The sequence below is a fragment of the Ambystoma mexicanum genome, chromosome 5p (assembly GCF_040938575.1).
Source record: "Ambystoma mexicanum isolate Mex_15411 chromosome 5p, UKY_AmexF1_1, whole genome shotgun sequence".
NCBI classification, from domain to species: Eukaryota; Metazoa; Chordata; class Amphibia; order Caudata; family Ambystomatidae; genus Ambystoma; species Ambystoma mexicanum.
Genome location: NC_090930.1, coordinates 505,180,774 through 505,207,645, shown reverse-complemented (window position 1 = coordinate 505,207,645; position 26,872 = coordinate 505,180,774). Strand labels below are relative to the sequence as shown.

Here is a 26,872-nt window from a genome sequence, read left to right as displayed (position 1 = left end):
ACCCATCTTCCGGTAAATCTCCTCGGGTTTCTTGGGTTCTCAAGCTTTACGGATGGTGGGTCTAAGTGATTGGCGATGATCTGTTTGCGCAGTTTCTCTCTTTCCTTTATTATCACGTCTGTGTGCTGGTCATCGTCAGTTGGCATCAAGGGGTGCATGCCGACCATTTCGATCATTTCGTCTGTAGTGCGTGCCTTCCTGGCCTTCCAAAACCTTATTACAATCAATACAGCTGCAGCCAGTATTATGCATCCAACTATTATCTTCAGCCCGTCCGACAGCCATGATGGCGTCCATGACCATAACAATGAAAACCAGCAATCATCCTTCTTTACTCCTTTGCTTTTTTCCATCATCTTGGAGTGCATCTGGGCCAGTTGTGATACTGCTTCGGTGAGCGTACCATTATCTGCATCGTTAGCAGGAACGAATGTGCAGCATGATTGTCCTATTTTTGCACAAACTCCTCCTTCCATCGCTGTGAGGAGATCCAGTACATATCTGTTCTGTAGTGCTACCATTCTTACCGCTCGCAGTTCCTCTTTTATTGCATTGAATCCATTTACTGTTGAATTGATCGTCATCATTAGTTCCCATCGGGTTATCTGGAGCCATTTAGCGTTCGCATAAGCTTGTAGTCCAGGGTGTATTATGGACGAGAAGAACATAGCAGCCCTGCTAAATAACCTATGTTCTGGTGGGATAGAAGTGAGTGCTGTTTCTGACCTTCCCCACAGGTAGTTTCCTGTCAGGGGTTCTCCTTGTCTCTTTATCCTGTTTAGGACATTGTTGTTGTTGTTGTCTCCTTCCTGTGATTGTACAGATCTCTTCTTCCTCTTGTTCCCTTCATCCATTTTGGGGAACTTGGTCATGTTCACATGTTTTTGGGGCACCACTAGCGATGGTACATTGATGTGTACCATTGTGCATATACCATTCCACAACGGGGGCAGGGTGTGATATGCCTTATTTCCGCAGGCCCAATAGTGATCCATTATCACTGCCGTTCCAGCACCCCCCCTCTGGTAATTCTAACACGCTTCCACAGTTGGTATTGTATCCCACCTCCACATCTCCTCTGTGTTGGTAGCATAACTTGGGCGCGGTCAGCGCTAGTATGCTTATTGGGTCTTCATCCTTCTCCATCCATGTCAGCATGGGTACGTATTTGCCCCATGTCGTCCAACATCTGTCGTTGTGTTCCTGTATGGTGGTAATATTCTCTCTTGTTATCTTGTTGCTACCGACCACTCCTATTTCCCATTCATTGTTCATGTATACCTTCCCTGTTATTGTTATCAGTGGCCTTTCCCAACAGCCTTGTATACCAGGAACTTCAGTGGCGTACCAATCACATGGTAGGTATTGTAGGGTTACTTTCTTCGTTTCTCCCTTTTCAGGGCCACTTGTCATGTATCTGAACACTTCAGCGTGTAAACTGCTCTTATGGTAACTCAAATATGACTTGAGGAAATTGTTTTCGTATGGGTATGTGTCCCTTGTTTTCCACTGCATTCTCACCACTGTTCCTTGAAATCGTCCTCTCGTTTTGAATAGTGCCAGATATACTATACATTGCGCCGTCTTTTCTTGTATTTCTGTGGCGACGAATGTTCGAGAAGCGCTCATGGCGTATGGGATCAATGAGCAAACATAACAGCTATCTTCTGTTGTCTGCTTACCAATTTGGGTCATGTGCTGGTACCACATGTTGTTTGAGACATGTGCTGAATCTGTTATGTAATTATCAATACCCTTGTTATCTGTATATGTGCTGCGTTTAACTCTACTTCCCTTATGCGGAGGGTTGCTAGTACCACCTGACGTCATACCTGTTGCAGCCGTGGGAGGGGGTATGTTAGGTTTGGGTGCAGCCATAATATTGATAGCATAACTTTTCTGCCATACAGAGGCAGCCAATAGACCAGTGATGACCAATACTCCTATCATTTTTATTACAAAAGCTAGTCTCACCGGCATTTGCTCTTACCTTGCTGCAGTCCGGCAGCATATTCTTGCGACGTTAAAGGTGCCCGCCTGAAAATCCTCAAAACACTTATTATTGTTAGTGGTTGTTATTAAGCTCTCCCTACCAAGTGATCGTTCAGTGCCCAGGCGAAGAGCTGTTCCCACGCTAATCTTAGTGATCTATCTCTTAGCGCAGGTAAGTGCTGGTGAAGATGGGGAAATGATTGTTCTATGGCCAAAATAAATGTGGTGTAATATACGCGTACCCTCCTTCTCTTCAGGTACTTTGGCCTTCTTATGTGATATACAAATTGGTGCGATAGGGCTTCAGGGGTGTTATCATCCGTGGGCAGCATCTACTCCTGGGCACAGTACACTGTTAGTTACTTATTTTCTGAACAATACAATTATACACGGTACCTGCATGTGCAAGAGAAGAAAAGAGAAAACGTAGAAGTGTTTTACATTTGTGTGTGTGTGCAATACAATGTCCTTCAATCGGGGTGAGCTTAGAGGGGAGGGGGTAGGGGCTCAATTGTCGGAAGTTTGTTTACTTTGCGATCTCGTGACCATGGGATGGGCTGTGTGCAAGCGTCCAGTGTCTATTTCAGTAGTTGCCTCTGGGGAATCTGGGGGGTGATCAGGTGTGGTGACACTACTGTCCTCAGCTGTGGCCGATGTTTACTTCTCTGTGGCCGATTCTGTTGCTGTCGTTGCTCTTCCAATGGCCCTGTCGTTAACGCTAGGGCGGGTCTGGAGTTTGTAGATCTTCACGTCGTGTAGGTGATTCCAGGCACGCTTATCCTGCAATTTCACAGCTCTGGTAGCTACCTCCTCTACCAAATGAGGACCAGTAAAGCATGGGCCGTTCCACTTTCTATTGAAGTTGCGGAGTAGCACATGGTCACCTTTAGCAATTTTGCTTAGTCCTTCCTTTTCCAGTTCCTTGTCGGCGTCTTCTTGTTGAGAACTCTTCGACCCGCCCCGCGTGCGCTCGAGCTTTTGAGACACAAACGCTACACTAGTAATCAAGGAAGACACATATTGATACATTTCGTCACCAAGAACCGTTGCAGTGTTTTCATGGTCTGTGAATGCTCTTGATGTAGGCGTTAGAGGAAGGCGCATTTGACGTCCTGTCACCACCTCATGAGGAGTGAGGTGGTGATCAGACCCTGGCCTATTCCTTAGCTCAAACAGAGCTAGCGGGAGACAGTACAACCAGCTCTTCTTGGTTGTTTGTTGTATCTTTGCTATTTCTTCTTTCAATAGGCCATTCAGGCGTTCACATATACCGTTGGCCTGCGGGTGATATGCACATGCAAATTTATGCTTAATACCCAGCAAGGACGTGATGTGCTGAAACATTTCATTAGCAAAGTTTAGGCCGTTATCTGACCATAACACTTCGCACACACCCCACCTGGGGAAAACCTCTCTCACTAGAAATTTAGCTGCTCTGAACGCATCTGCGTGTGAGCAGGGTCCAGCCTCGATCCACCTGGAGAATGGGCATACCACTACAATCATATACCTATTTCCTTGACATACATTGATCATGTCAACGTAGTCAATATGAATGTGCAGGAAGGGTCCCTCTGGCCGGGGTATAGTACCTTTTATCACTTGCCGCGTGTGACCGGACGTAAACTGTTGGCATGTGAGTCAATTGCTGATAAAATTTGTTACATGAGAATTTAACTCGGGGCAGAACCAGTCTTCCCTGATTCATGCTGCAATTACTTCCTTTCCTGTGTGAGCTGGGTGATGGAGCTGGGCCAGGGCGGTGTTCAGCAGTGCCAACGGCATGACTACCTTTCCAGTGTTATTTTGACGCCAGAGTGTGTCAGTTGGGGACATCGTACATCCTCTTTTTACCCATAGTTCCTTTTCTGCCATTGGTGCGGCTGCCTGTAATTCCATTATCTGTGTGGCGGGGAGATGGGTGTACCCTTCTTTCATCAACATCTGTTTGGCCATCCCCCTCCCTCTCCCTCTCTCTGACTCTGGGGGGTTCCATATTTCACCAAAGTATGCCGCATGTTTGGCATGTGCGTCTGCTGTTTCATTCCCTTTCGAGATATGGTCGTCTCCATTAGTGTGTGCCGGGCATTTAACCAAAGCTATCTCTTGGGGATCATTAATTACTTCAATTAATTCTGCTAACAAGAGAGCATGTTGCACTGGGGTGCTGTCAGCTCTCCTAAACCCCCTTCTCTGCCCCGAGTGGACAGTTGACGTGACATATGCGCTATCAGAATATATTGTAACCCTTTTGTCAACGCTTTCCTTCAACGCCAAGATCAGTGCAACCAATTCTGCTGCTCGGGCCGAATAATGCTGTGGTAGCTGCACACATTTCACCGGGACATACATCAAATCTTCTGTCATTTTTACAACTGCTGCCCCTATTCTCCTTATCCCATCACTTTGGTCTATTGTTGATGACCCATCAATGCACAAAATCTCTCCACCGTTAAGTGCATCCTCTTCAACTTTTCTAGTGCATGAGTACGTTTCGATAGTCTGCGTACAGTCGTGAGCATAATCACCTTCCTCAATAATTTCCGCTATAAATCTGGCTGGGTTAACTGTACTGCACCTGACAATTGACAGTTCGGGTCTAGACAAGATGATCTCATAACCTGACGCCCTCTGTGTGGTCAGTGTGGATTTAGGCTTATTCAATATTGCAAACAGCGCATGCTCCACAAATAGAGTGGTTGGACACCCCATAGTAATCGATGATGATTTCTCTACCACAAATGCAGCCGCGGCGAGACTCTGTTCACAAGGGAAATGTGCTAACATAACAGGGTCCAAGTGACAGCTGTAGAACGCTATTGGCTTGTGTCCCATGCTGGTTTTCTGAGTCAATACTGCTTTCATTACTGCTGAGTCGCAATGTGAAAAGATAAAGAACTGCCGTTCATAATCTGGGGTGGCTAGTACCGGAGCAGTGGATATGGCGTGCTTCAACTCATCAAATGCCTCCTTCATTTCCCTTGTCCACCCCAAAGTTTTGTCCCCTTTATGTGCTTCTCTCAATGCTTCAAGTAGGGGTCCTATGTGTGAGCTATAGTCAAAAACCCATGCTCTACAGTAGTTGCAAAATCCCAGGAACTGCTGCAGCTCCCTCACCATTTGTGGTAGAGGCGTGTTTGATATAGCTTGTGCTCTTTGTGGTGCAATCTTTCTTCCGTGTTGGGATATTAGTTGACCAATGCATAGTACCTGTTCCTGACAGTACTGTAACTTTTCTCTGTCTACCTTGTAACCCTTTTCAGCCAACACTGTCAGCATTTTCAATGAGTCCTCCCTGCACCTTTTCTCGCTTGTGCTGCAAATTATTATATTGTCAACATATTGCAGTACCATACTTTCCAATTCAATGTTTCCCAAGTCCATCTGTCAGGCCTGAATAAATACGCTGCTGGCCTTCTCCAGATCTTTCCTTCTATTCCTGGCATCCAGGCGAATGCCATGTCCGTTCCGTACTGGAACAGTTCGCCGTCCACTGGCTCAGCCCGAGCTACTGTCTGTCCACAGTACGCTTGCAGTATTTGTCGTGCAGTAAGCATGTTTATTCCTGGAGTGGAACAAATTATGCCATCCTCCGTGAAGGAGATTGTCATATTTAACCTGCTCATTATGTCCCTCCCAAGTATGTTCACTGGTGACTCCCTTGAATACAGGAGCGGGACAGACATGTCATAATCTTCTATAGATAAAGAGATGTTATCAGTAAAGGGAACCAGCCCCCTAGCCCCAGAGAATCCTTGGGTGTTCATGGCCTCCACTGACATCTTAAATCTACCCTCCCTTACGCAAGACCGGGTTGCCCCAGTGTCAACAAGGAATGATAATTTTTTGTCACCTATCGTTACCTCAATGCGTGGTTCCTCCGCACTATTAGGTGTTATCGACAGGATGGGACACACCAAGGACGTCTGTGGGCTGTCCTATTGTGGGTATAATGACTGACCACTTCCTATGTAAGGGTTGTGTCCCAGGACAGTCACCCTTCCCAATTGTGTTTGTTGTAGCTGTGTATCGGTGGAGGTTACCTTATGGTCCTGTATTTGAGTGGGCTGCTGCACCGGCTGCACTTGGTGTTGTTGTGTTATTGCTACCTGTTGTTGCGGTAGTGAATATGTCTGTGGCTGTTGCTGTGTGCTGATCTGTTGCAGCCCCTGCGATTGTTGGTAACCCTGCTGCTCCCTCATAGACCCTTGTCCTTGTTCCCCCCATGCTGATGTGGAGGGTCTCATTCTACACGTACGTGACATGTGTCCTAACATCCCGCAAATCCAACATACAGGTGGTTCCCTGGTCTGCCATGGGAAGATTCCTGCGTTATCCTGGTACACTGGTTGCCCAGTGGGGTAGAAGCTTCGAAATCCTCCCCCTTGCTGTTGTGCAGGTTGGCCATATCCCCTCCCCCTCATCATTCCTCCCCTTCCCCTGATGTTATTATAATATCCAGTTCCTGATGCCATGTACCCTCCTCCCATGTTAGCCGTGTATGGTGGAGGTGGTGGAAGCTGTTGTGTTATAAGTCGTGGTGATTGTGGCAGTGGTGGTGTTTGTAGTTGTGAGGGATCCTGTGCGGCCACTACTTGCGTGGGGTTTGGTGTCATTGTTGTTGGTGTAGCTATTAGCGCACCTTCCATGGTGTACTTAGTCAGTTTTTTCTGCACTAATTTAGCCTCTTCCGCTTTTCTATCTTCTTCCTTTTGTTTCATCTTTTCTTGCCACGTCCTACAATGGTGTACTATTGTCAATTGTATTTCCGGCCAGGCCTTTGCTTTTCTATCTTCTTCCTTTTGTTTAATCTTTTCTTGCCACGTCCTACAATGGTGTACTATTGTCAATTGTATTTCCGGCCAGGCCTTTGCTTCGATCCCCACTACTTTCTTCAATTGTTTTTGTACTGCCTCCTAGAGCCCTTGTATTAGTATGAGGTAAAATATTGCCGGTGTCTTATCCCATTGCTCTCTAGTTTCCATGCGCCACTTCTCCTGAACCTCTTGGATATAATCAACAGGATCTTCGTTCTCACGCATCTTGTGTGACGTAATTGCTCCTATGTCTGAGGTGTCGGGGTTTATACCCTCAGCGCTTGCCATAATGCATGCCTGCAATTCGCAAATGGCGCCCCGTCATGTGATGTGTTTGTATTGTGACCCCGGGGAAACCCGCTCTCTTCCAGATGTCATCTGCCGCATCCCCTAATATTGATATTAGTAGGCCCTTCACGTCTCCTACTGCTAGTTTCTGTCCTGCATTGTGTTTTTCCATCTCGTATATCCATTTTCCCGCTCCTCCACTTAGTGAAGGGAGCCTACACTTTATATTTTCCTTATCGGCATGCTTCCAAGGGACGTATTGTGGTCTAACCCCCCTCTCTCCAATAGCGGCATCAAATTGTGTCCCATCTGTCCCCCCAGTTGTCGCGGTGTAGAGTCCGCATACCCCTCCTCTTCTTCTGTGTCGTCTAGATCATCTGTCATGTCTATATTACCGCCGCTCGTTGCAGCTTCCCCTTCATCTCTTCCCCTTCTCTTGTTATTTTCTTTATTTGATGTGGGTGTGTGTGTCCGTTCTTCCTGCCTACGTCCGGGGAGATCTCTCAGCCTTCCGGCGTAGGGGGTGTGTTCAGGAGCGGAGGTGGGCGGACATGTTGGACGGGATGATGATGTGGGTGTAGCTGCACGTGTTTGCCTTCCCACCATTCCTTGGTCTTTCTCTTCACTTCCCCCCAGCTCTTCTTTCCTTCTGCACGCCCATGGTGATTCCCTGTTGGTGCAGGTGATGTACAATTTGTCTAAGCTTTCCCTATCGCCACTTCTTCCTTCTCCCGCCATTCCTTCTTCTTCCTCGCTGCAAAAATCATCCAGGAGCGACAACCCCCAATCTGTCTTTTTCCCCCTAATCGTCACTGTTTTTAAGTCTACTAAATCCGCTCCTTCACTTCTTTTCCACCAATTGCTCCCCTTTGTGCTGATGTTGTTGCTACTTCTGCATCCCTGCGTACATATTTCCTTACCCCACTCTCCCCTTTCCTATCTCTTCTTTCCCCTTCCCTCTTCTCTACTATTTCACCACCTATTTCCTCTCTTTTTCTTTTTTAATTCCTCCATCACCTCACTACTCACCTTCTCTAATATCCTTTCTTCCTCTCTCCTCCTATCCCATCTCTCTCTCTCCCTTTCTAATATGCTTTCTATTATTTTGCCTTCCTCGTATTTCTTGGTGGTTTCTGATAGTATCTTCCTCTTCCATACTTCCATTTCCTTTTCTTTCTCTTCTTCCTCTCTTTTCCTGTCACGCTGTGCTGCTCGAGATATCCTTTCTGCTATCGCCTTCATCCTTTCAGCTTCCCGCTTCCATTCTTCAGTTCGTTCCCTCATTTTTTCTAACTCATCCTTCCTTTCCTTCCTTTCCCTCCTTCTCTCTCGTTCCTCCCTCTCAAGCTGTTTGATCAGGGCATTTTGCTCATTCCTTAATTCCGCCAATCGTTCCTCCAACATCTCTTCCTCTGCTCGTAACAGCTCCCCTCCTTTCCTTTTACCTTCCTCCCCTTTTATTTCACTGCTACCCTCATCCTCCTCGTTCATTTTCCATACTACCTCCTTTTCTTCTCCCGTTAGTGTCCCTCGCAATTTTAGCAGCACCTACGCGGCTACCCACTCGTCGTGTCCTATGGTTGGGATTGGCTCTTCACTAGTCTTCCCTTCCCTTGCGTGCGTCTTCGTATAAGTTGGGCCTACCGTACTTGTCACCTCCCCCCCTGTGTAGCCACCTGTAGCTGCATATGGTGGTGGGCTGTATGCTGGGTTCGAATACCCTTCAGCCGCCGTTAGTTGTTGCCTTACCGCTTCCCGTAGTTCCGTTACAGGATATAGCCCCCCTTCCTCCTTTTTCACTACTTTCGCTAAAGGCATGTCGTCGGTCTTTTCCTTTTTTATTTCTATTTCATTTGCGATGCTGAGCTTTCCCCCCCCCCTTCTCGGCCCTTTGCCGCGCACTGTGCGCTGTCAGCCTCCTTTTACCCATTTCCCTCTTCCTCCTTAATCTTCTTCCCGTCCTTCGTTTATTCCACAGTGAACATTCCGTTTGGTCTTGGTCGGGACCCCTGGAACATCGTCCATAAGTTAAACACCTCCACGTGGTGCATCAACTTCTGCCCCCTGTATGTGTTATGTATATGTATCAGTAGCGAGTGTTGGACGTATGGGTCGAAACTGCCGTTAGGCGGCCAGGGTGTCGTCATTTTGTTGTCCGTCCTTTGTGTCCACTCTATGCTGTATTTGATCAGTTTTTCCCTATGGGGTGATAGTGTTTTACATATATGCTGTAGTGGGGTAGTGAGGGTATTCCCCCACCCACCCGATCCTAACCGGTATGACATGGTTACACTGTGTTGTTAGCTCCCTTCAGTATAGTTGTCGTTACCTGGCCCCGTAGTTTGGAGACTTGCGACCGTCCGCTAAAAGGAAAATAGTCAAATATAACACTTGCAAATATGCTGTCTTTTTCCTGTATTTGTTTTATTTTATTTTTTTCTTAATACCGTTACGGCCCCCTGCGGCCACGGTGCACGGAGCCCCTTGCGGCTGCGTGCCCTGTGTGACGTGCTTATACAGCCGTCCCACTTTTCTCCTCCCCTCCTCCTCCTACCTCACTCTGCGTGGCCGGCGTTCTCCGTGCACGGTCACTTCCCCCTCTCCACCTGTCCCGTATTCAAGGTGGCCGACAACCTCCGTGCGCACCCCCTGTCCACTATTCACTTCCCCACCACCCTTCAACAATGCTGTATAGTCGAGGTATCCTATGAAAGCCTTACGGGTGACGTCACCGACCTCTTCCAAAACTACCGGTAAGATCTTTTACACTTTAGAAAGCTCAAAATAATTTTTGCTGTTTGTCCCCGTTAACCCCACAGCTGTCCTCTTGTTACGCCTGGAACAAGGTAACCAACAACATAATCGGACTTCGCACGCTGCGTCGCCTCGCGTGTGATACGCCCCTCAACAGGAGGGCTTAACCAGCCAATTATCTTCCGTACTAGGCAACCAGTTAGCTACCGCCTACAGGAAAACGTCATCTATCTATCGAGTTTCACTGCTAGATCAATAGGGATCCTCATCTACTCATTGATCAATAACCGCCAATTCGTAGGAAACCCCACACACTCCCTTACAGGTGATCACGACCTAGGCCAATCAGTGTCTACGAGCAACCGCACGTGATGTTTTCTTGCTCCCACCCTTCTCCGTGACGTGGCAGCGGACGGCTACCGTGCCTTTCCTGCTACCATTCACTTCACCGTCAACACTAATTGATCAAATCTTCGCCGCGCACCTTAGTAACACCTCCCACCGCCCTTATTGCACCCCTCCCCCCTCCCTCACAATCTCACATTGCTTGTTGGGTGTGACATACTCACCAAGTTCTCTTGATGCGGGGCAGCTCGACTGCGTGCACCCCTCCAAGCGGCTCGCCACCTCCCCTCGTCTGGACCACGTCTGGACACTCGCCAACCGCGGGCGGGATACTTCTCAACCGGCTCCCGAGGGCCAATATCCGGATTGCGCTGTCCAGTCTTCTCGCAGTTCCGCGATGGTCCTGTAGTCCTCAAAAAGGGGGCAGCGGCAGAGGGGGCCGCGCCGCCGGGCCTCCTCGCAATGAGAGGCCTCGGAGAAATAAAAAGGTAGATCGTAAATTGATACTACAGACTATGCTGGGTGGTGCCACGAAACTGTTGTAAGTTGTTTACGTCATTAATACTGTGGCTAGCGGTGGCGTACCTCCATTGCACCTGGGAAAAGGCTACGGGCCCCCCCCTAACTTCTTTAGTTTTAACTTGAACAAGGGTTCGCAAGGTTGACACCCTACTTTTTTTGAATGTCAGCGATGTTGGGGCTACAGGTACTTGGTGTTGGGATGGAGCATGGGGAGGGGGAGCAACGTGCCATTGCAAGCTCCAAGGTCTGTAGAGCTTCATGGTAAGACGAGGCTACAGATGGTCCAGACAATATAATATTCATTACTCCAGGCACGCACCACAATACATCACCATTAACGGGGATACCCACTTCGTGAAACACCCGCCCAACCCTTTATCCCGATTTTTGGATGGCATCCATACAACCCCAGTCGATCCCGACTGAACGCCCCAAGTCTTTCAAGGTGCTCACCTGGAATGTAAATGGGATGGGCTCCACAATTAAAAGGTGCTTGATTAAGCAAATACTCAGTAGACACTCCCCCGACGTGCTATCCGAAACACACCTAGCGGGATCAAACTGTGCTCATTTCCAATTCACAAACTACAGGGCTGCCTTCCATGCGGGATACACAATGGGATCCAGGGGTATTCTCATTCTTATACACAAATGCATCCCTTTTGCCATTCAAAGCCTGGAACAAGACCCTAGGGGCCACTATGTGCTGATCCTGGGAACGCTTTGGAATGAGAGGGTCGCTTTTGCTTCAGTGTACTCCCCACCCGGACTGGGGCAGGAGCTACTGGAGGAATTGACTACCCTCATAGGTAAACACCAACCTGATAGGTTGTTTCTGGGGGGAGACTTTAATGATGTCATGTGCAATACCACTGACCGTACACATCTCAGACAACGCAACCCGGACACCGCTACAAAGCTGTTTAACTTTGCGTCCGCCTTGGGTTTGGGTGATGTATGGCGAGAGTTGCACCCGGACACCAAGGGGTACTCCTTCCACTCTGGAGCCCACGGCTCCCTCTCCAGGATTGACTATCTCTTTGTCCCACACACAGATCTCTACAAAGCACGGGCGGCCGATTTCCTTCCCCGGGGCATCTCAGACCACTCACCCCTACTTGTGGAGATTCGCGGCGCCGACCCTTAACGCCTGATTACAAGGTCCCTTAGCGCCATGGTGATATTAACGCCTGCTTTTTGCAGGCGTTAAAATCCATGGTGCTAAGGGACCATGGTGCTAATTACGCCACCGTAATTTACGGTGGCGTAATTAGCGCCTTCCCCACTCCCATTATGCCCTATGGGGCAAAAATGGGAATGGGGAAGGGTAAAATGGGAAATGGGGATTTACCGCCCCACTCACCTTGGAATGGGGCGGTAAATCCGCCATCCACCATGGTGTAAACATAGTTTACACCATGGTGGTAAGGGTACGACCCAGGCGGTAACTTACCGCCTTGGTCGTAATGAGGCCCAGGGTCCTTCCTCCCCTAGAACATGGAGACTAAACTATTTCTATCTGGGTTTCTCCGAGCTAGTTGACCACCTTATGGAAGTCTCCACTGAGTACTTCGAAATTAATGATAACGGAGAACAGGACCCAGTGGTGGTCTGGGAGGCCTATAAAACAGTCTTGCAAGTGCTTTAATCTCCTGGGTGCTGAACAGGAGGCGAGAGAGACTCCAAGACATAGCAAAAGCGGAGGGCGAACTGACCCAACGCGAGAACTAACACATCCTTGACCCATCCCCAGAGACCCAGCTCTCCGATAAACGAGCCACTAAGCGGCTCCGAAACCTCTTATTGGACAATGCTAAACAAGCCCATTGGGACTCTCGAGCCAGAATCTATGAACATGGGGACAAAGCCGGCAGAATGCTAGCTTGGCTGGAGAAAAGGGATGAGGGACAACGCTGCGTTCGCGAGATTGTCACCTCACGGGGTGAAAGGTGCACATCGGATGCAGAGATAGCCGAGGCCTTTGCCCAATTCTATGAAACACTTTATCGGGCCCGACCTCACGGTTGGACCCAACCCTCCTTAATGACATACTATTCCCAACTCTCTCAGTACAGCAAAGGGCGAGTCTGGACTCTGCCCTCTCGGAGACCGAGGTGGCCGAAGCACTAGCCCAACTGCAGACTGGGAAAACACCGGGCCCGAATGGGTTCCCAGTTGAAACCTGGCAGAAGCTGGGGGGGGCCAACATTGCATCTTCCCTCCATAAAATGTTCTTGACTGCCCGGGAACAGGGCACCCTCCAGCAGGACCTCTGTAAGGCCACCATCGTGGTCATCCCTAAATCTGATAAGCCCCAGGAGCAGTGTGCCCCCTATAGGCCAATCTCGCTAATCAATGGCGAGGCTAAGGTCCTCGCCAAACTCCTAGCCAACAGGTTACAACCGGTAGCTGATGCCCTAATACACCCGAATCAATGTGGCTTTATGCCACACAAATCGACCGAATGAATCTGCGTCGACTTCACTTGGCGCTAGAGAGGGCTCCCACCATTAACAACCCGCTTGATCTTCTAGCAATCGACTTTGAGAAGGTTTTCGATTTGGTCCGATGAGATGGCCTCTGGGAGATCATGGAACGCATGGGCTTCGGGGAGGGGTTCCTGGGATGGGTGAAGCTGCTGTACACAAATATCCGGGCGGAGGTCAAGGTGAATGGGTGGACCTCTCGCTCTTTCCGAATGGGCAGGGGTACACGGCAGGGGTGGCCCCTCCCCCCCCTTCTCTTCACTCTCGCGATAGAGCCATTGGCCATATGGCTTCACCAGGACACATCGTGGATTGGATTCATGTGGCCAGAGGGACACGAAGATCGGATATCCCTATACGCGGACAACCTCCTGATATACCTGGGAGAGCCTGTCCGAACCTGCCCCATAGTGACCCAGATGCTTGTCCAATATGGGGAATTTAGCGGTCTAAAGATCAATTGGAAGAAATCCGTTTTCTTCCCGGTGAAAGGAGGGGGTCAGCCCGACCCATCTGACTGCCCATACCACATAGAACAGTTTGGCTTCCGATACCTTGGGATCTGGATAACAACAGATCTTACCAGTTATAGCATGCACAATCTTAAACCGATCATGGACCGATTCTCTAATGATGTACAACATTGGAAGCTTCTCCCCCTGACCCTCATGGGTAGAGCCGCCCTTTTTAAAATGTTAGCTCTCCCGCGATTCCTTTATGTCCTTCAAAATGCTCCGTTGCAGATCCTGGGGGCTGAATTTGGCCAGGTGGAAACCCTCCTTAGGGAGCTCCTATGGGGTGGAGGACAAGCACGTATAGCCCTGGCCACACTTCAGAGGTCAGTCTGGGAGGGTGGGATCGGAGTGCCCCGCCTTCAGACCTACTATTGGGCCTCCCAACTGGTGGTGGTCAATGACCTTCTACACAGAGACCGGGAACTACCCCATATCAAAGCCGATGTGGGAGCTATACACGACACCAATCCATTTCAGCTATTGTACCAACCCCCCCCCTAGAGCCTCCCCACTAACAATGAAGGCACAGATTATTACCACTTGGAGGAACGTACACAAGTTTGTGGGGTGGAGGAACAAAATATCAGCGGCGCAACTCCTATGGCGAAACGCCAATCTGAGGGAAATTGCGAAACTCAAGCCTTGGCCGTGCTGGGTGAGGGCTGGGATTCAGAAAGTGGGGGATGTCTTGAAAGATGGGAATCGTGCCCCATTTGTGGTGGGTGGACCGCTGGCTGAAACATTGACCAAACGTGCTGCATTAAGCTAGGCCCTGGAAACCATTTTGTGAAACCAGAATGTGCCGCAGCATGGCCCCCACCCTTGGAGAGTTCTCACTTGTCCTTGCGGCCGCAGCTCCCTGGCAGATCTGCTGAGAGCCCGTTCCCACGAACAGACGGACATGAGCTAGTGATAGAAACAAACACTGTAACATTCACCTTCCGCAGTGTATCACTGTCCACTGTATGACCCCGGCCAGCAGGGCCGGGGTGGAAAAGAACTGTAAAATGGTCCCCCGACAAAAGTACAGACCCTAAATACCAATATGCAAACTGCCTGTGATAAAACCCTTTTCTCCACGACCTTTTGATAAAATATGTAAACTCCATGAAGATGGCAGAATGTGTGTTCATGTGGCATTCTGGTTGAAATACCCATATCCCCGTAGCTATGCGCAAATGGTAGAACTGTCCCGGGTTTTATGTTATATGTTTCTCCGAGAAGAATGTACTCCAAGGCCCTATGCCATAACTGAACTAATGCTGCTAGAGTGTAACGGAAAACAAGTGCAACCGCATTGGGAGCTCATGTAAATTGTGTAAGAAAACGCATAGAATGTATTTGAATGTTCAAGCTCACCATGTGTCACTGCCATCAGTCTCATTGGCCAGTTGTTCCTGCGTGCTCCACCAACCTTAATACTACCTCGCTTATCGTGCATGCATAGAGTGTAACAAAATGTCGTGGTTGTTAAATACTTAACATATAGTTAACAATAGCAACATTGGTATAGGTAACACATTTGAAATGGCCATGTAAAGGCACTAACAATGTAGACATGTAAGCTTTGAAGAAAAAGCTCAATGGGTATTGTACAGTATATTAATTATTATGTCTTTTTGTATAACCTGCAAACACACGAGGAAAATACCCTTGTGGGCATATCCAAGGCCACTTCCCCTCCCTCCCCAGTGAAGCCTCGGCTGGAGCCTCTTCAAGCATTCACGTTCCCCCGCAGCTCCCATGGCCACGACCAGCCACCTGAATTATTTAAAAGCCAGCAGTAAACCCCAGCCATAAACGCAGGCCAAAAGGTGCCCTTTCTTAGGCTCCACGACGCACCAGCTCACCCTAGGTTAATGGCCCCTGTAAAATTAGGACACCCAATATTATAGCAACACTGTAGGAACCCATTCATAATGACTTCTAACGAGACACGAAAACTTGGACAGCTCACCCCTTGCCCTGAGACCCAACCTCCTGACCTAACATACCCGGCCAACAGGATAATGGTAACCATGTATTGATGTATCACCAAAGGACCCCACTCTAGATGCATTCCTCCTGTGTCGCATTAACCTGTAGAATAACCTATTGTAAGATTTACAGGGAAAGATAATATTGCAGTATCGAATGAATGGGGTGTGCGTGGCCCTTAGGGCAGCAAGCCAAGGAAGACGTTCATCAATGACAGTGGCCACGCCTGGCACAACAGCACCGCCCTGATGAGCCCAGCTGACCTGCCCGGCCCACGTTGGCAACCAGTGACATCCACCAACCACGGCGCACGACATCACAGCTGCACCTATAGTTAGTCGTCGCCACCCAATCCCCACGAACATGTGCCCCCTATAGTGTGTAGGTTCTTATGACGCATTTTGTAAATATATACGCCTGTCTTTGCTAGTGTCAGACAGAGCGCTCTCGGAGTTTGCAGAGTCCTTTGCATGCCCTATTTTTGACTTATATAAACTCCCATTAAGCTCACCCGCACTTTGTCTTAGCCTTATTCCCATCTTGGGAGAGTCCAATATTGTCTCTCATTGTGGGGAGGATCGTGCTATCCGGGGACGCTCGCCTTCACGGGCAAACGCAGAAACAAAGAGGAAGGTCTTGAGGTGCTTCTAGAACCGGAGATGGTTCTCCTCAAGTTTCAAGGTGGCTGGGAGGCTGTTCCAAAAAGAGGCCCCAGCCAAAGACAGAGATCTGCCCCAACGTGTTTCTTTGAGAAATGACTGACCCTGAGGAAGTTAGAAGTAGAGGAGTGAAGGGCTCGAGAGAGGAACTTTTTACAGAGGGATAGTTAAAGGTATTTTGGACACAGGCACCAGAAAGCATTGGGGACAATGCAGAGGGTTTTATATGTAATCCTTGCATCCACTCGGAGCCAATGAAGGGATTTCAGAGCTGGAGAGATACGATACCAGGGCTTGAGGCCAAGGACAAATCTTGCAGTCCTTTTCTGAATTAGTTGTAAAGGGCGGAGAGTGGAGGCAGGTAAATTAAGAAAGAGGCTGTTACAGTAGTCCAACCTAGAGAGAACCAGAGCTTGGGAGATAGTGAGCTTCTGAGGGAAGGAGAGGAAAGGCAGAGTACCTCTAAGGAGGTGCAGTAAGAAGTTTGACTTTTTAGAGACGTCAGAGATGTATTCAGAGAAGGAAAGTGTGGAGTCAAATATGACCCTGAAATTCTTAGCCTCGTAGGTAGGGGTGGGGGGAGGGCCAAGGGAGACCGGCCAGAGAGTGAGGGGAAAGGATGGTGAAGGTGTTCAGCTGTCCCCTCCCCCCACTGTATTTTTTATTTATTTAATTTTACTGCTATCCCATATTCCCTCTGTGCTGCCCTGTGGGTGCTTAGAAACTGAATTTATTTCCTGTATAAGTGCCTAACAAGAAAAGAATAAAATAAAAAAAATCTATATATATATATTGTATGTAAATACATCTAGCCGTGTAGAGCATATAGTGGTGTTCCGCGTGTGGAGAATGTGTGCCATTTTGAATTTCATAATCTATATGGTCAATGATGTCATCATGCGTAACATGTGATGTGAATAGTAACGTCACGGCAATGCGTGTGGACAGCATATATAGTTGATCGATGGCTGTGTCCAAAAATACCAAAATGCGGTTATCAATCATGTGTTGACAATTGGTCTGAAGACTAATTATTCTGTTAGTTTACAGAAAATATTCAAAGTAAGTTACAGTGCTTCATAAGGATCGAGAACAACATCACGTATAATTTGTGTTGTACACTGCAATATATACACAGATGTAAAAAGGTCTTGCTTTCTGCACTATTCATATATTCTTCTGCTATGAGGAAAGTTCTTCGATATAAAGAACACTACCATCCAGATAGAAAATATGCATCACAAACTCAGTTAATAATCCCATAGGGAGATCATATTGTTTATCGAGGATGCACAAGAGTCTTGTATCACTTCCCTCAGTTCATTGTTATCCTCAATTATGCATAGGATTAATGCAAAAGATATTGACTACGTTGTAAGTACATTGTAACCATGCATCGGGATTCAATGTATCCTTAGTAAGGATCTCTTACCTTTTAGTTTTATTAGTATAGCCAATAGTAGCATTTCTCTCTTCTATGCTCAAAACATCTAATCTTATGCGAATGAATCTAGAACACCCGCATAAGACATGATTCGCCATTTGTTGAGGCTAAAGTATCAATCCGACAGTAGAGGATCAACAATATTATAACTCCTCATTTTTTTTTAAATTACATGGATATACAACCCACTATCCTTTACTATACCAGCAATTAATTTTCTTTTTGTTTTTTGTTACCATTTAAACAGGTAACAATGGAAACTTCAATTTAAATCTTGCAAGGATATATATAGCCAAGACAGCTGATAATACCAGTAACTCAATATTTGATACAACTTTAAGTAGGATGCACATTTATGGTGAACATAATTTCTCATTTGATTGACTAATCAACCAGGTACGACCGGTTATTCTATTCAATTTCTTGCGTGTTTTCCCCTTTATTCCTTTTCCTACTTTTCCATGGTAATTCAAATTTCTAATCACTATTGTGGCATTATACATATTTTTGATGTTATTAAGATATACATGATTTCAACTGACTGGTGATTTTGCTTTATTTATATAATTTAGTTTTGTTCTTTTTCATTTTTACTGTTGTCCTTCATATGTGATGTGGTTTTTAAATTGACCATCAAGGTTATATTCACTTTGGGTAAAATTATAGACATAATATATTATTGAAGTTATCTATGAGCAAGCATTGAAAAAACCTTTTGCCGAAACACATGGCCATGGTGTCGGCAAAGATGTGTGCTTAATAATTGTTCAGAATTATTTCACATTTCATTTATTTTGTGCTAATAAATGTACGTAAATACGTATGACAGCAACTCTTAAATGATCAAAAGTGTACCGAGGCGCCATCTTAGGGAACTACTCTTTTGCGTTTCATGTACAAATGTTGGCGGTCGTATTTGATGCACAGTTCTCCCATTGCACTTGCTTGCCCAGGTAGGCTATGATAATAGAGATCATTAAAACCTTAATAAGGTCAAATATTTGTTAAGATCAGTAGCATAGTTATTGAGACTGATAATAGTTTGCTTTTGGTATAACTCCAAGACTATTTGCGATGACTTTGGAGAATTACTATCAGAGTTCTGGGGCGGCCATCTCTTTCAGTATCTCCTGATAGAACAAGCTCTTTTTAATGAAAAAAATGTCCAGCCTGACTTCGACCCTGCTCCTCTGAGATGACTTGCCCAAAGGCTTCAGTGAGAACAGGGACATTTCTTTGAGCAAAGGCCAGGTCAGGTAAGGGTGGAGGATCATCAGACTCTATTTTGGAGGGAGCTAAATTGAAGTGTTGGCATCCTAAAACCATTGGGAAGCTCTCAAGATATCAGATAGCTCCTCAACTTCTTCAGGAACATTATTTATGGCCTGTTTCAATATCCCTTGTGCCACTGCATCTCCTCTTAACTGCACAGGGGTCGGATCCATGTTTTTGTAAAAAAAAATCTGCATCTCCCCTTTATAGTAAGGACCACCACCCCATGGCAACATCTAAGGAGTGTACCATGCTAGCCCAGATTTCGCTGTCTAATGTAAGTCCTCAGGGAGTGAAAATGCCAATCCCGTGGGTATCAAGCATCTTTCTCTACAGTGTATATGGATTTTTATCTGTACTGAATAGGTCAAACTCTATTGACTGTTGGGTGACCTGACTAGGAACTTTGGCATAGGCATCAAACTAGCATGCCCCCCACCCTTGTATCTGGTGGTACTGATCCCACTCTGACACCATATATGGCAAGCCAGAAGAAGAACCTGAGGACATGTTTTACTGTAGATTTTATTTAAATTAAAAGAAAATGCCTCTCTGTCCATATTACTAAAAGGGAGTTAACTTCCTAATCAAACTAAACTAAGGTGATCTTTTAACAAATGTAATTCTGGAGATCAAGTTGGTTGCGCCAATTATATATTTATTTAAATGATAGCATTGATAGTCTATATTGATTACTGGTTGAAAATAGGTTTGTTAGAGACTGGTGATTGGCTAGCAGATAATGGGCCTGATTACGACCCGGGCGGTAAGGGATCACCGGTACCGGTAAGGGCACCGGTACCGGTAATCCCTTACCGCCCTATTACGAGTTCCTTTTGCGGGTCCTCCCTTAACGGCTGGATAAACCAGCCGTTAAGGACGGGACCCGAAACAGGACTTTAGAGGTAATAACGGTACCGCAATTTGCGGTACCGTTATTACCGCCTTCCCCATTCCCATTGAGCCCTATGGGGGCTAAAATGGGAATGGGGAAGGGCCATGGTGAATGGGGAATTACCACCCCCGCCAACCTTGGAATGGGGCGGTAATTGCTCCATTCACCATGGCGGAATCAGTAAGGTTTTGGAGGCAACCATGGCGCTAATAGCGCCATGGTTACCTCCAGGGTCGTAATGAGGCCCAATGTCCTGAGATCTTTGCCCTAAGGTGATCTTTTAAAGTGCAAAGTCAAAATAGTCCTTAGCCCAAAGCCATCTACTAAACTGGCCCTAATACTTAGCAAAAATGTTAAATAAATAGGTTGAGTGCCATGCACTCTTGGTTCCTCACAAAGGTATCTCTGTCTGGTGCAGTAATCTCTCCTGGGTCCTGATCCAATGGTTAGAAGTGAACAAAAGTTTCACTCAAAGAAAACTGTTCTTGTCAGTCTCTCAAAAGTTCTTCAAAATTTACCCAAAGTTCGAAACAGTCTCAAGCTCCTAAAAAGACAAAATGCCAAACTGTTCAGTTGAGGGATATTTAATCACTGTCCACCAACTTGGTCTACCTCTCCACACTTCGACCATCTTTCAGGTGCTCTTGTGCTCTCGTGCTATATGCTCCTTGTTCTGCTTATTTTGCCCCTGTGACCCAATAAATCACTTATCTCGCTGTGACCCACTCTCTGCTTCTGCTTCTCTTAGTTTTCTTGGGTCCCTGTGACCCTTCTGGAAGATTATGCTGCTCAGGTTTATCAGGCTCAAGTAACCCTTTTCCTTGTCTCGTTCTCGCTCTTCTCTCAGGTCCCTGTGACCCTTGGATGGAGCAAGCGTAGTCCTTCCCCTTTTGCTGCTCGTTCTTTCTTCGCTTAGCCTCCCCAGATCTGGTCAACCCACGTACCTGACGTTTTATGGTGCATAATCCAGGAAGGATCTGCTTGCAACCCACGGTAGCATTCTCCATGGCTTGCCACTCTTCGCTTCTGGATGCTAGCCCTCTTTGCGCTCCTCTTGGCTCTCTCTTTCTACCTCTTCTGCTGGTTCTTAGTCTGAGAGCGGAGGACCCAGTCCTCCCTTCACCCCTGACTCTGCGTCTGTTTGCAGGCTCCAGGCCCAACACGTCCTGCAACGTGGTCGCGCCTTCAGGTCCAGTTCGCTCTGTGCGACCTTTGCCTTTTTGGCCTTGTGCACTTCCATGTACATCATCTCCCTCTGGTGTCCGCCTCCTTCCATGCTGCAGCAGGCTCTGCTGGTCTGCGCAGCTCCTCCCCTTGCTGATGTTCTCACATCTGCAACTTACTTCTGCATTGGGTTCTCCTCCTCGATTTAAGGGCTGTTGTCCCTTTATTCTTGCTCCATTACTCAGAAGAGGACTATTGTTCACCGCAAGTTGTCAAGCATGTGGAAAGCTCAGCATTACCTTGAGCCAAACACATAGATGTATTGTCAGTATTATCGTGCGCCAGACACACAGATGTATTGACAGCATTACCGTGAGCCAAACGGATAGATGTATTTTCAGCATGTCTTACTCCCATGTAGGCAGATGATACCTTGTGAATAGAGAATTCCCCATTGAAATGGTAGTCCTTTTACTTTAAAGGGAGTCACTCCCGGTGACGTCCCGCTTTCCCAAACCCCTAGGGTGGGTTTTGCTGAGTGGGCTCACCTCCCTAGCCTCAAAGGAGGTGGCTCCCCTTAGGGAAAAAGGAACAAAGTCTCCAGATTCATCACAGTGGTTGTGAAACGATTGTGTGAGTGAAAGGTGATGTGTGTGTGAGTGAAAGTGGAGTGGAAGTGTGCAGGAAGGAAAAAAAACATCAAAGGTTGGGGTGAGGACTAGAAAAGAGTGAAAATTAGAGGGACAGAGAAGGAATATGCAGGGATTAGTAGGAATAAAGTAGGGTGGAGTTGGAGGGAACAGAGTAGCGAAAGAAGAACATCAGGGAAGGAAAGGAGTACCTGGGCACAAAAGAAAAGCAACTGAATTGAGCAGAGACCCTGGACGGCACATCCCCATAACCCCTTTAGAACATTAACCACTGGATAGTGTAGGGAAAGTTAGGAAGTGCCTGAGGGAAGTAAGCTAGAGGAGCCGAATTTCCTTCAGGTCTTCACATGCAGAAAAAGTCAACCCTTATTTATTTATTTATTACATTTGTTATCACGCCTGAGGTATCATCATGGCAGAAGCAGATACAGTCTTGGTGATTAAATAACATTAGAGTAATCAAAACATGTTACAATTTACAGTACTTCATATCTACAAGATATGTACAAGATATGTACATATATATATACAGTAACGGTATAGGATTTGTATGGGATGCAGGGTGTTTTGGGCTCAGCTTCAGCTTAAAACTGGTTGAATAACCATGTTTTAAGTAGTTTTTTAAATAGTGAGAAGGATTGTTCACTCTTGATGTTGATAGGTAGAGCATTTTAGTGCCTAGGAGAGAGAACTTTGAAACTGCTGCCTCCTGCTTTTTCTCTTTTGTATCGTGGGATTTCTAGGTTTTTGCTGTTATTAGATCTGAGAAGTCTGGTGAGAGGTTTCTTAGCGACTGTGTTGAGAAGGTATTTGGGAGCTTTGTTGGTGATGCATTTATGAGAGATGCTGAGGGCTTTGAAGAGTATTCTTGCTTTGATGGGAAGCCAGTGGTTTTGTCTCCTGATGTTGGATATATGATCAGATTGTTTTATGCCTAATGCAGCACAGAGTGCTTTGTTCTGCATAATTTGGAGATTGGAGGGGTTGGTGTTGGACGTACCTAGGAAGAGGATGTTACAATAGTCAAGCTTTGATAGTATGAGCGCTCTTGCAAGTGTAATGCAGTTTTCTGGTGTCAGGAATTTGCGACTAAGAGAGATGAGTTTGGCTGTGTAAGAGGTGGCGGAGGCAAGGGTATTTACTTGCTTAGTCATAGTGAGTGTCGGATCAAGGTAAACCCCTAGGGTCTTTACTTGTTTAAGAACTGGGATTGTGGTGCCATCAATGGTGAATGAAGAGTAAATAGGCTGAAGGGAGGCGTGTTTGGAGGATGATCCTAATATGAGCAGCTCTGTTTTGTCATCATTGAGACACAAGCTAATAGCCATCCAGTTTTGTATTAGTGAGTATATTTCATTAATGAGCAGGAAGTCTTGCTCATGGATGCCTGTTAGTGGGATAAGGATCTGGGTGTCATCTGCAAAATTGGTATAGATGACACCCATAGCGTCCAGTGCTGCGAAGAGCAACTTGGTGTAGGTGTTGTATAAGGTCGGGGAGAGGCAGGATCCTTGAGGAATGCCTAGTGGGACTGGTATGAGATCTGCTGATTCTTTTCCAATGGCAACTCTTGAGGTCCTCTCTGCGAGGAAGGATTTAATCCACTCTGTGGCATTGTTGGATACGTTGAAATTATTGTTTAGGGAGGCACAGAGTTTGTCATGGTCGACCAGATCAAATGCTGCGGAGAGGTCAAGGAGCATTAGCAGGCAGGGTTTGCCTGAGTCTCTCGCGGCATCCATTTGGATATTTAAGTCAAGTAGGGCTGTTTCTGTGTTATGGTTAGGGCGGAACCCTGACTGTCGGTCGCCTAGTAGTTGGTGGTGTTCTAAATGGTTTTGAATTTGGGAATAGGCTATTTTATCGATGATTTTCAGTAGGAATGGGACAGTGGTTATAGGTCTGTAGTTGGTGGGGATTGAGGGGTCCAGGGTCGGTTTTTTGAGGAGGGGAGTAACCCAGGCTTTTTTAATGCTGACAGGTACTGTGTTAGAGTTGAAGGAAGCGTTAACAAATTCCGTGATGACTGGTGGTAGGGTGTGGGCGCAAAATTTGACTAGATGTGATGGGAATTGGTCTTCTTTGCAATTGGAAGCTTTGAGTTTCATGATGGTATTGAGTACTTCTTTGTTGGTGACAGGGGTGAATTGAAATGGGGAGCAAGTGGTCAGGGTGGGAGGGTTGGAGGTTATATTGGGCAGTATTTTTCCTGTGAGGAGGGTTTTTTTGCTGTCAATTTCTTTCTGTAGTAGAGTAATTTTAGAGGCTAGTGCATCTTATATTGTGGTGCACCAGGATTTGCTGGAGTTATAGGGTGCTGTCACTTGGCATGGGTTCTCAAGCTCTCTGAGAATGGAGAAAAGTTCTTTACTGTCCGAGTTGGCATCAGTTATGCGTGTGTTAAGTGCATTAGCTTTGTGCGAGATTATGGCTGATTTGTATTTTTTATTGGCTATTTGGAAGTCCTGTGCTGATTCATTGGTGTTAGATTTCCTATGTAGGTGCTCGAGAAATCTTTTGGTACATCTGAGGGAGACTAGTTCTTCGTCAAGCCAGAAACAGGAATGTTTGTCAGGTTTCCGAGTTTTAGTAATGACGGGGGAAAGTGAGTCAATGGTGCAGGTGAGGCTTTGTTGATAGCAGTCTGCTAAGTAGTCAGGGTTGTTAGTGTTCGGGGTGATATTGGCTAGGGCAAATTGTAAGGTGGGTGAGAGGTTGTCTGCTGTTTTTTAATATTTCTAGATTCAAAAGTATCAGGTGCCTTGGGGCTGGCGTAGTCAGTATTTTTATGTTCCAGGGTGAAGGTGATGATTGAGTGGCCTGACCATTCTACGGGGAGGAGGGACTCTATGGTAACTTGACAGTTGAGGGATAGGATCCAGTCCAATGTTCTGCCTTTGGAGTGAGTGGGTTTGTTAATCAGCTGGGTAAAGTTCATGTCTGACATAGCTGTGTGAAAGGCAGTAGCATTTGTGTCAAGGGGGTCGTTATAACCTAGGTTGATGTCCCCTAGGACGATGAATTTGGTCTTGGGCTTAATAAGGGGCGTGAGTAGTAGGGGGATGTCTAAACTAGGCTGGCTGTCCTTATTGGGTGATCTGTGAATTACTAGGAAGTTGGCAGTGGTTTTGGGCTTAGGGGAGAATTTGACTAGTAGGAGTTCATAGCCCTGTATCTGTTCCAGTGGACAGGCTCTGAATTGCAAGGTAGATCTGGCTATTAGGGCAACTATGCCTCCTTGGAGGTTGTTCCTGTCTGTTCTGAGGATACTGTACCTTGGGGGGATGGAAATAGCTAGTAGGGGGCCTGCTGCTGGATGTAGCCAAGTTTCGGTGACTACTAGTAAATCAAGTTGGTGGTTTGTGATGAGGTTATGGGTTTCTATGGTGTTTGCACAGAGAGAGCGAGCATTGATGAGTGCGCCTCTGATCAAAGGGGTGGGCTGGAGGTGAGGGGTGGTCCATAGGTTGGGAAGCTGAGTAGTATTTTTAGATACTGCCGGTGGTTTGTTTTATGGTGGAGGTTTTGGGTGGTCTATTGATAGGAACTGTTGCTGTTTTGGTGCCTATGTCTTTGGTTGCGGTGGGTCTGGGCGTATGATAGTTGAAGTAGGTTCTGGATCCAAGTCTGTTTAATCTATTTAGTCCCAAAGAGGGTATAGTTGTATGGTAGTCGGTGTTAGCGTGTGCACTTGTGAGGGGAAAGGGGGGAAGGGGGGAAGGGATGGGAGGAAAGGTGTGGGTCAGGGAATAGGGTGGTGGCATTGGCAACCTAGTCTAGCGAGGCCATCATTGAACAGGGTGAAGGGACCTCCTGTACAAGGCATGGAGTTTGGTATTATACAGAATGGGAACATTATGAAGGTTAGGAAAGTAAGCATAATTGGATGTGGAAGTTTTGAGCAGAATTGGTGCTTGGCGGTGTGTGGGCGCTTTAATGCAGTTTTCTTCACTATGCTAGTATGACTCATAGGTGTTCGTTGTCACAGTTGACCTAATTTAGGGTGTGGGTGGCAACACGTGTCAGGTGGGGAAAATGAGTATTCAGGTTGTAGATGGCTAATATACTAGTCACTAACGAGAATGGGCACAAGTCGGGCTGGGTGGTACTGTTTCTCTGGTCAGTAAGAGTATGTGGTGGGACTCTAATTAAGGAAACATTATTTGGGAGAATCTTTGGCATTACATGGTGTAACACATTATTCAACTCTGTGGGCGTCGCAATAGGGGACTGGGCTGGTGGTGATGGGGTGGTGGAGATTATCATGGGCAATAAGCCCTTAGATACTGAGGTGAAATGTGCTGTGGGTAGATACTAGTTTGGTAGTTAGGGATGCCTGCGCTAGGAAGGACAGTGCTTTATAGACAAGAGAGGGATGGCCATAGGTCCATTCAAAACCTTAATAAAACCCTGTGAACCGTCTCAGAGCCAATTTTGACAGAAACGACTTAGTGTAAATCAAAAGGACATTTAAGAAAAAAGCTCATGTACTGTAGAGAGGCTGTTTGGGATAATCACATACATTTTAGATGCTTCTTATATGTTAAGTGTACCTAAACGAAATTACTAAGTTAATGTACAGTGTTTTCTTCCTTTAGGACTATCAGATGATGTATGAAGCAACTGAGAATCTTGAGTTTCGGAAGTTCTTGAAGCTGCCAGTGGTAGATCAGCATAAGAAAAATAACTTACTACAAATCAATTTTACATTTGGCAAATAAATATAAAACAGATTGATTAAAAATATTTTAAATACATGTATTTGATTTCCAAAAAAATATATGAACTGCATTTGTAGTTAAATACATTGTTTGAGTTGTTGTTTTAATTTATTGGGAATACTGCTTGTTGTAGGCTTCGTTTAATGGATGCAAATAAAACTTAAAATTAGCAGCTAAATAAAGCAGTATCCATTGGCAAAGGCTCTCAAATTGGATAATCAATTTGGAAACGATTATATAAATAGTAATAATATCATCAACATTTGTAATATCATCCAACATGCTATGTACTATTTTGGCACAATGTATCCCATGTCTCTGCAAGCCACCCTTGTGCCTTTATTTCTCACACCCACACCTAAAAGCAAACT

At 46.4% G+C, this 26,872-nt stretch overlaps 1 protein-coding gene across 1 annotated transcript in view; it reads left to right on the top strand.

Annotated features, from left to right (window-relative positions):
- The window catches only part of LOC138481674 (SH3 domain-binding glutamic acid-rich-like protein 3), a 38,401-nt gene extending 11,816 nt beyond the window's left edge, over positions 1 to 26,585 (top strand). Inside the window, exon 3 of the mRNA XM_069613823.1 lies at positions 26,379 to 26,585. Within this exon, the coding sequence (XP_069469924.1) occupies positions 26,379 to 26,501 (123 nt within the window). The 3' untranslated portion in view covers positions 26,502 to 26,585. The remainder of the gene's footprint in view (positions 1 to 26,378) is intronic.
- Positions 26,586 to 26,872: the final 287 nt, after the last annotated feature.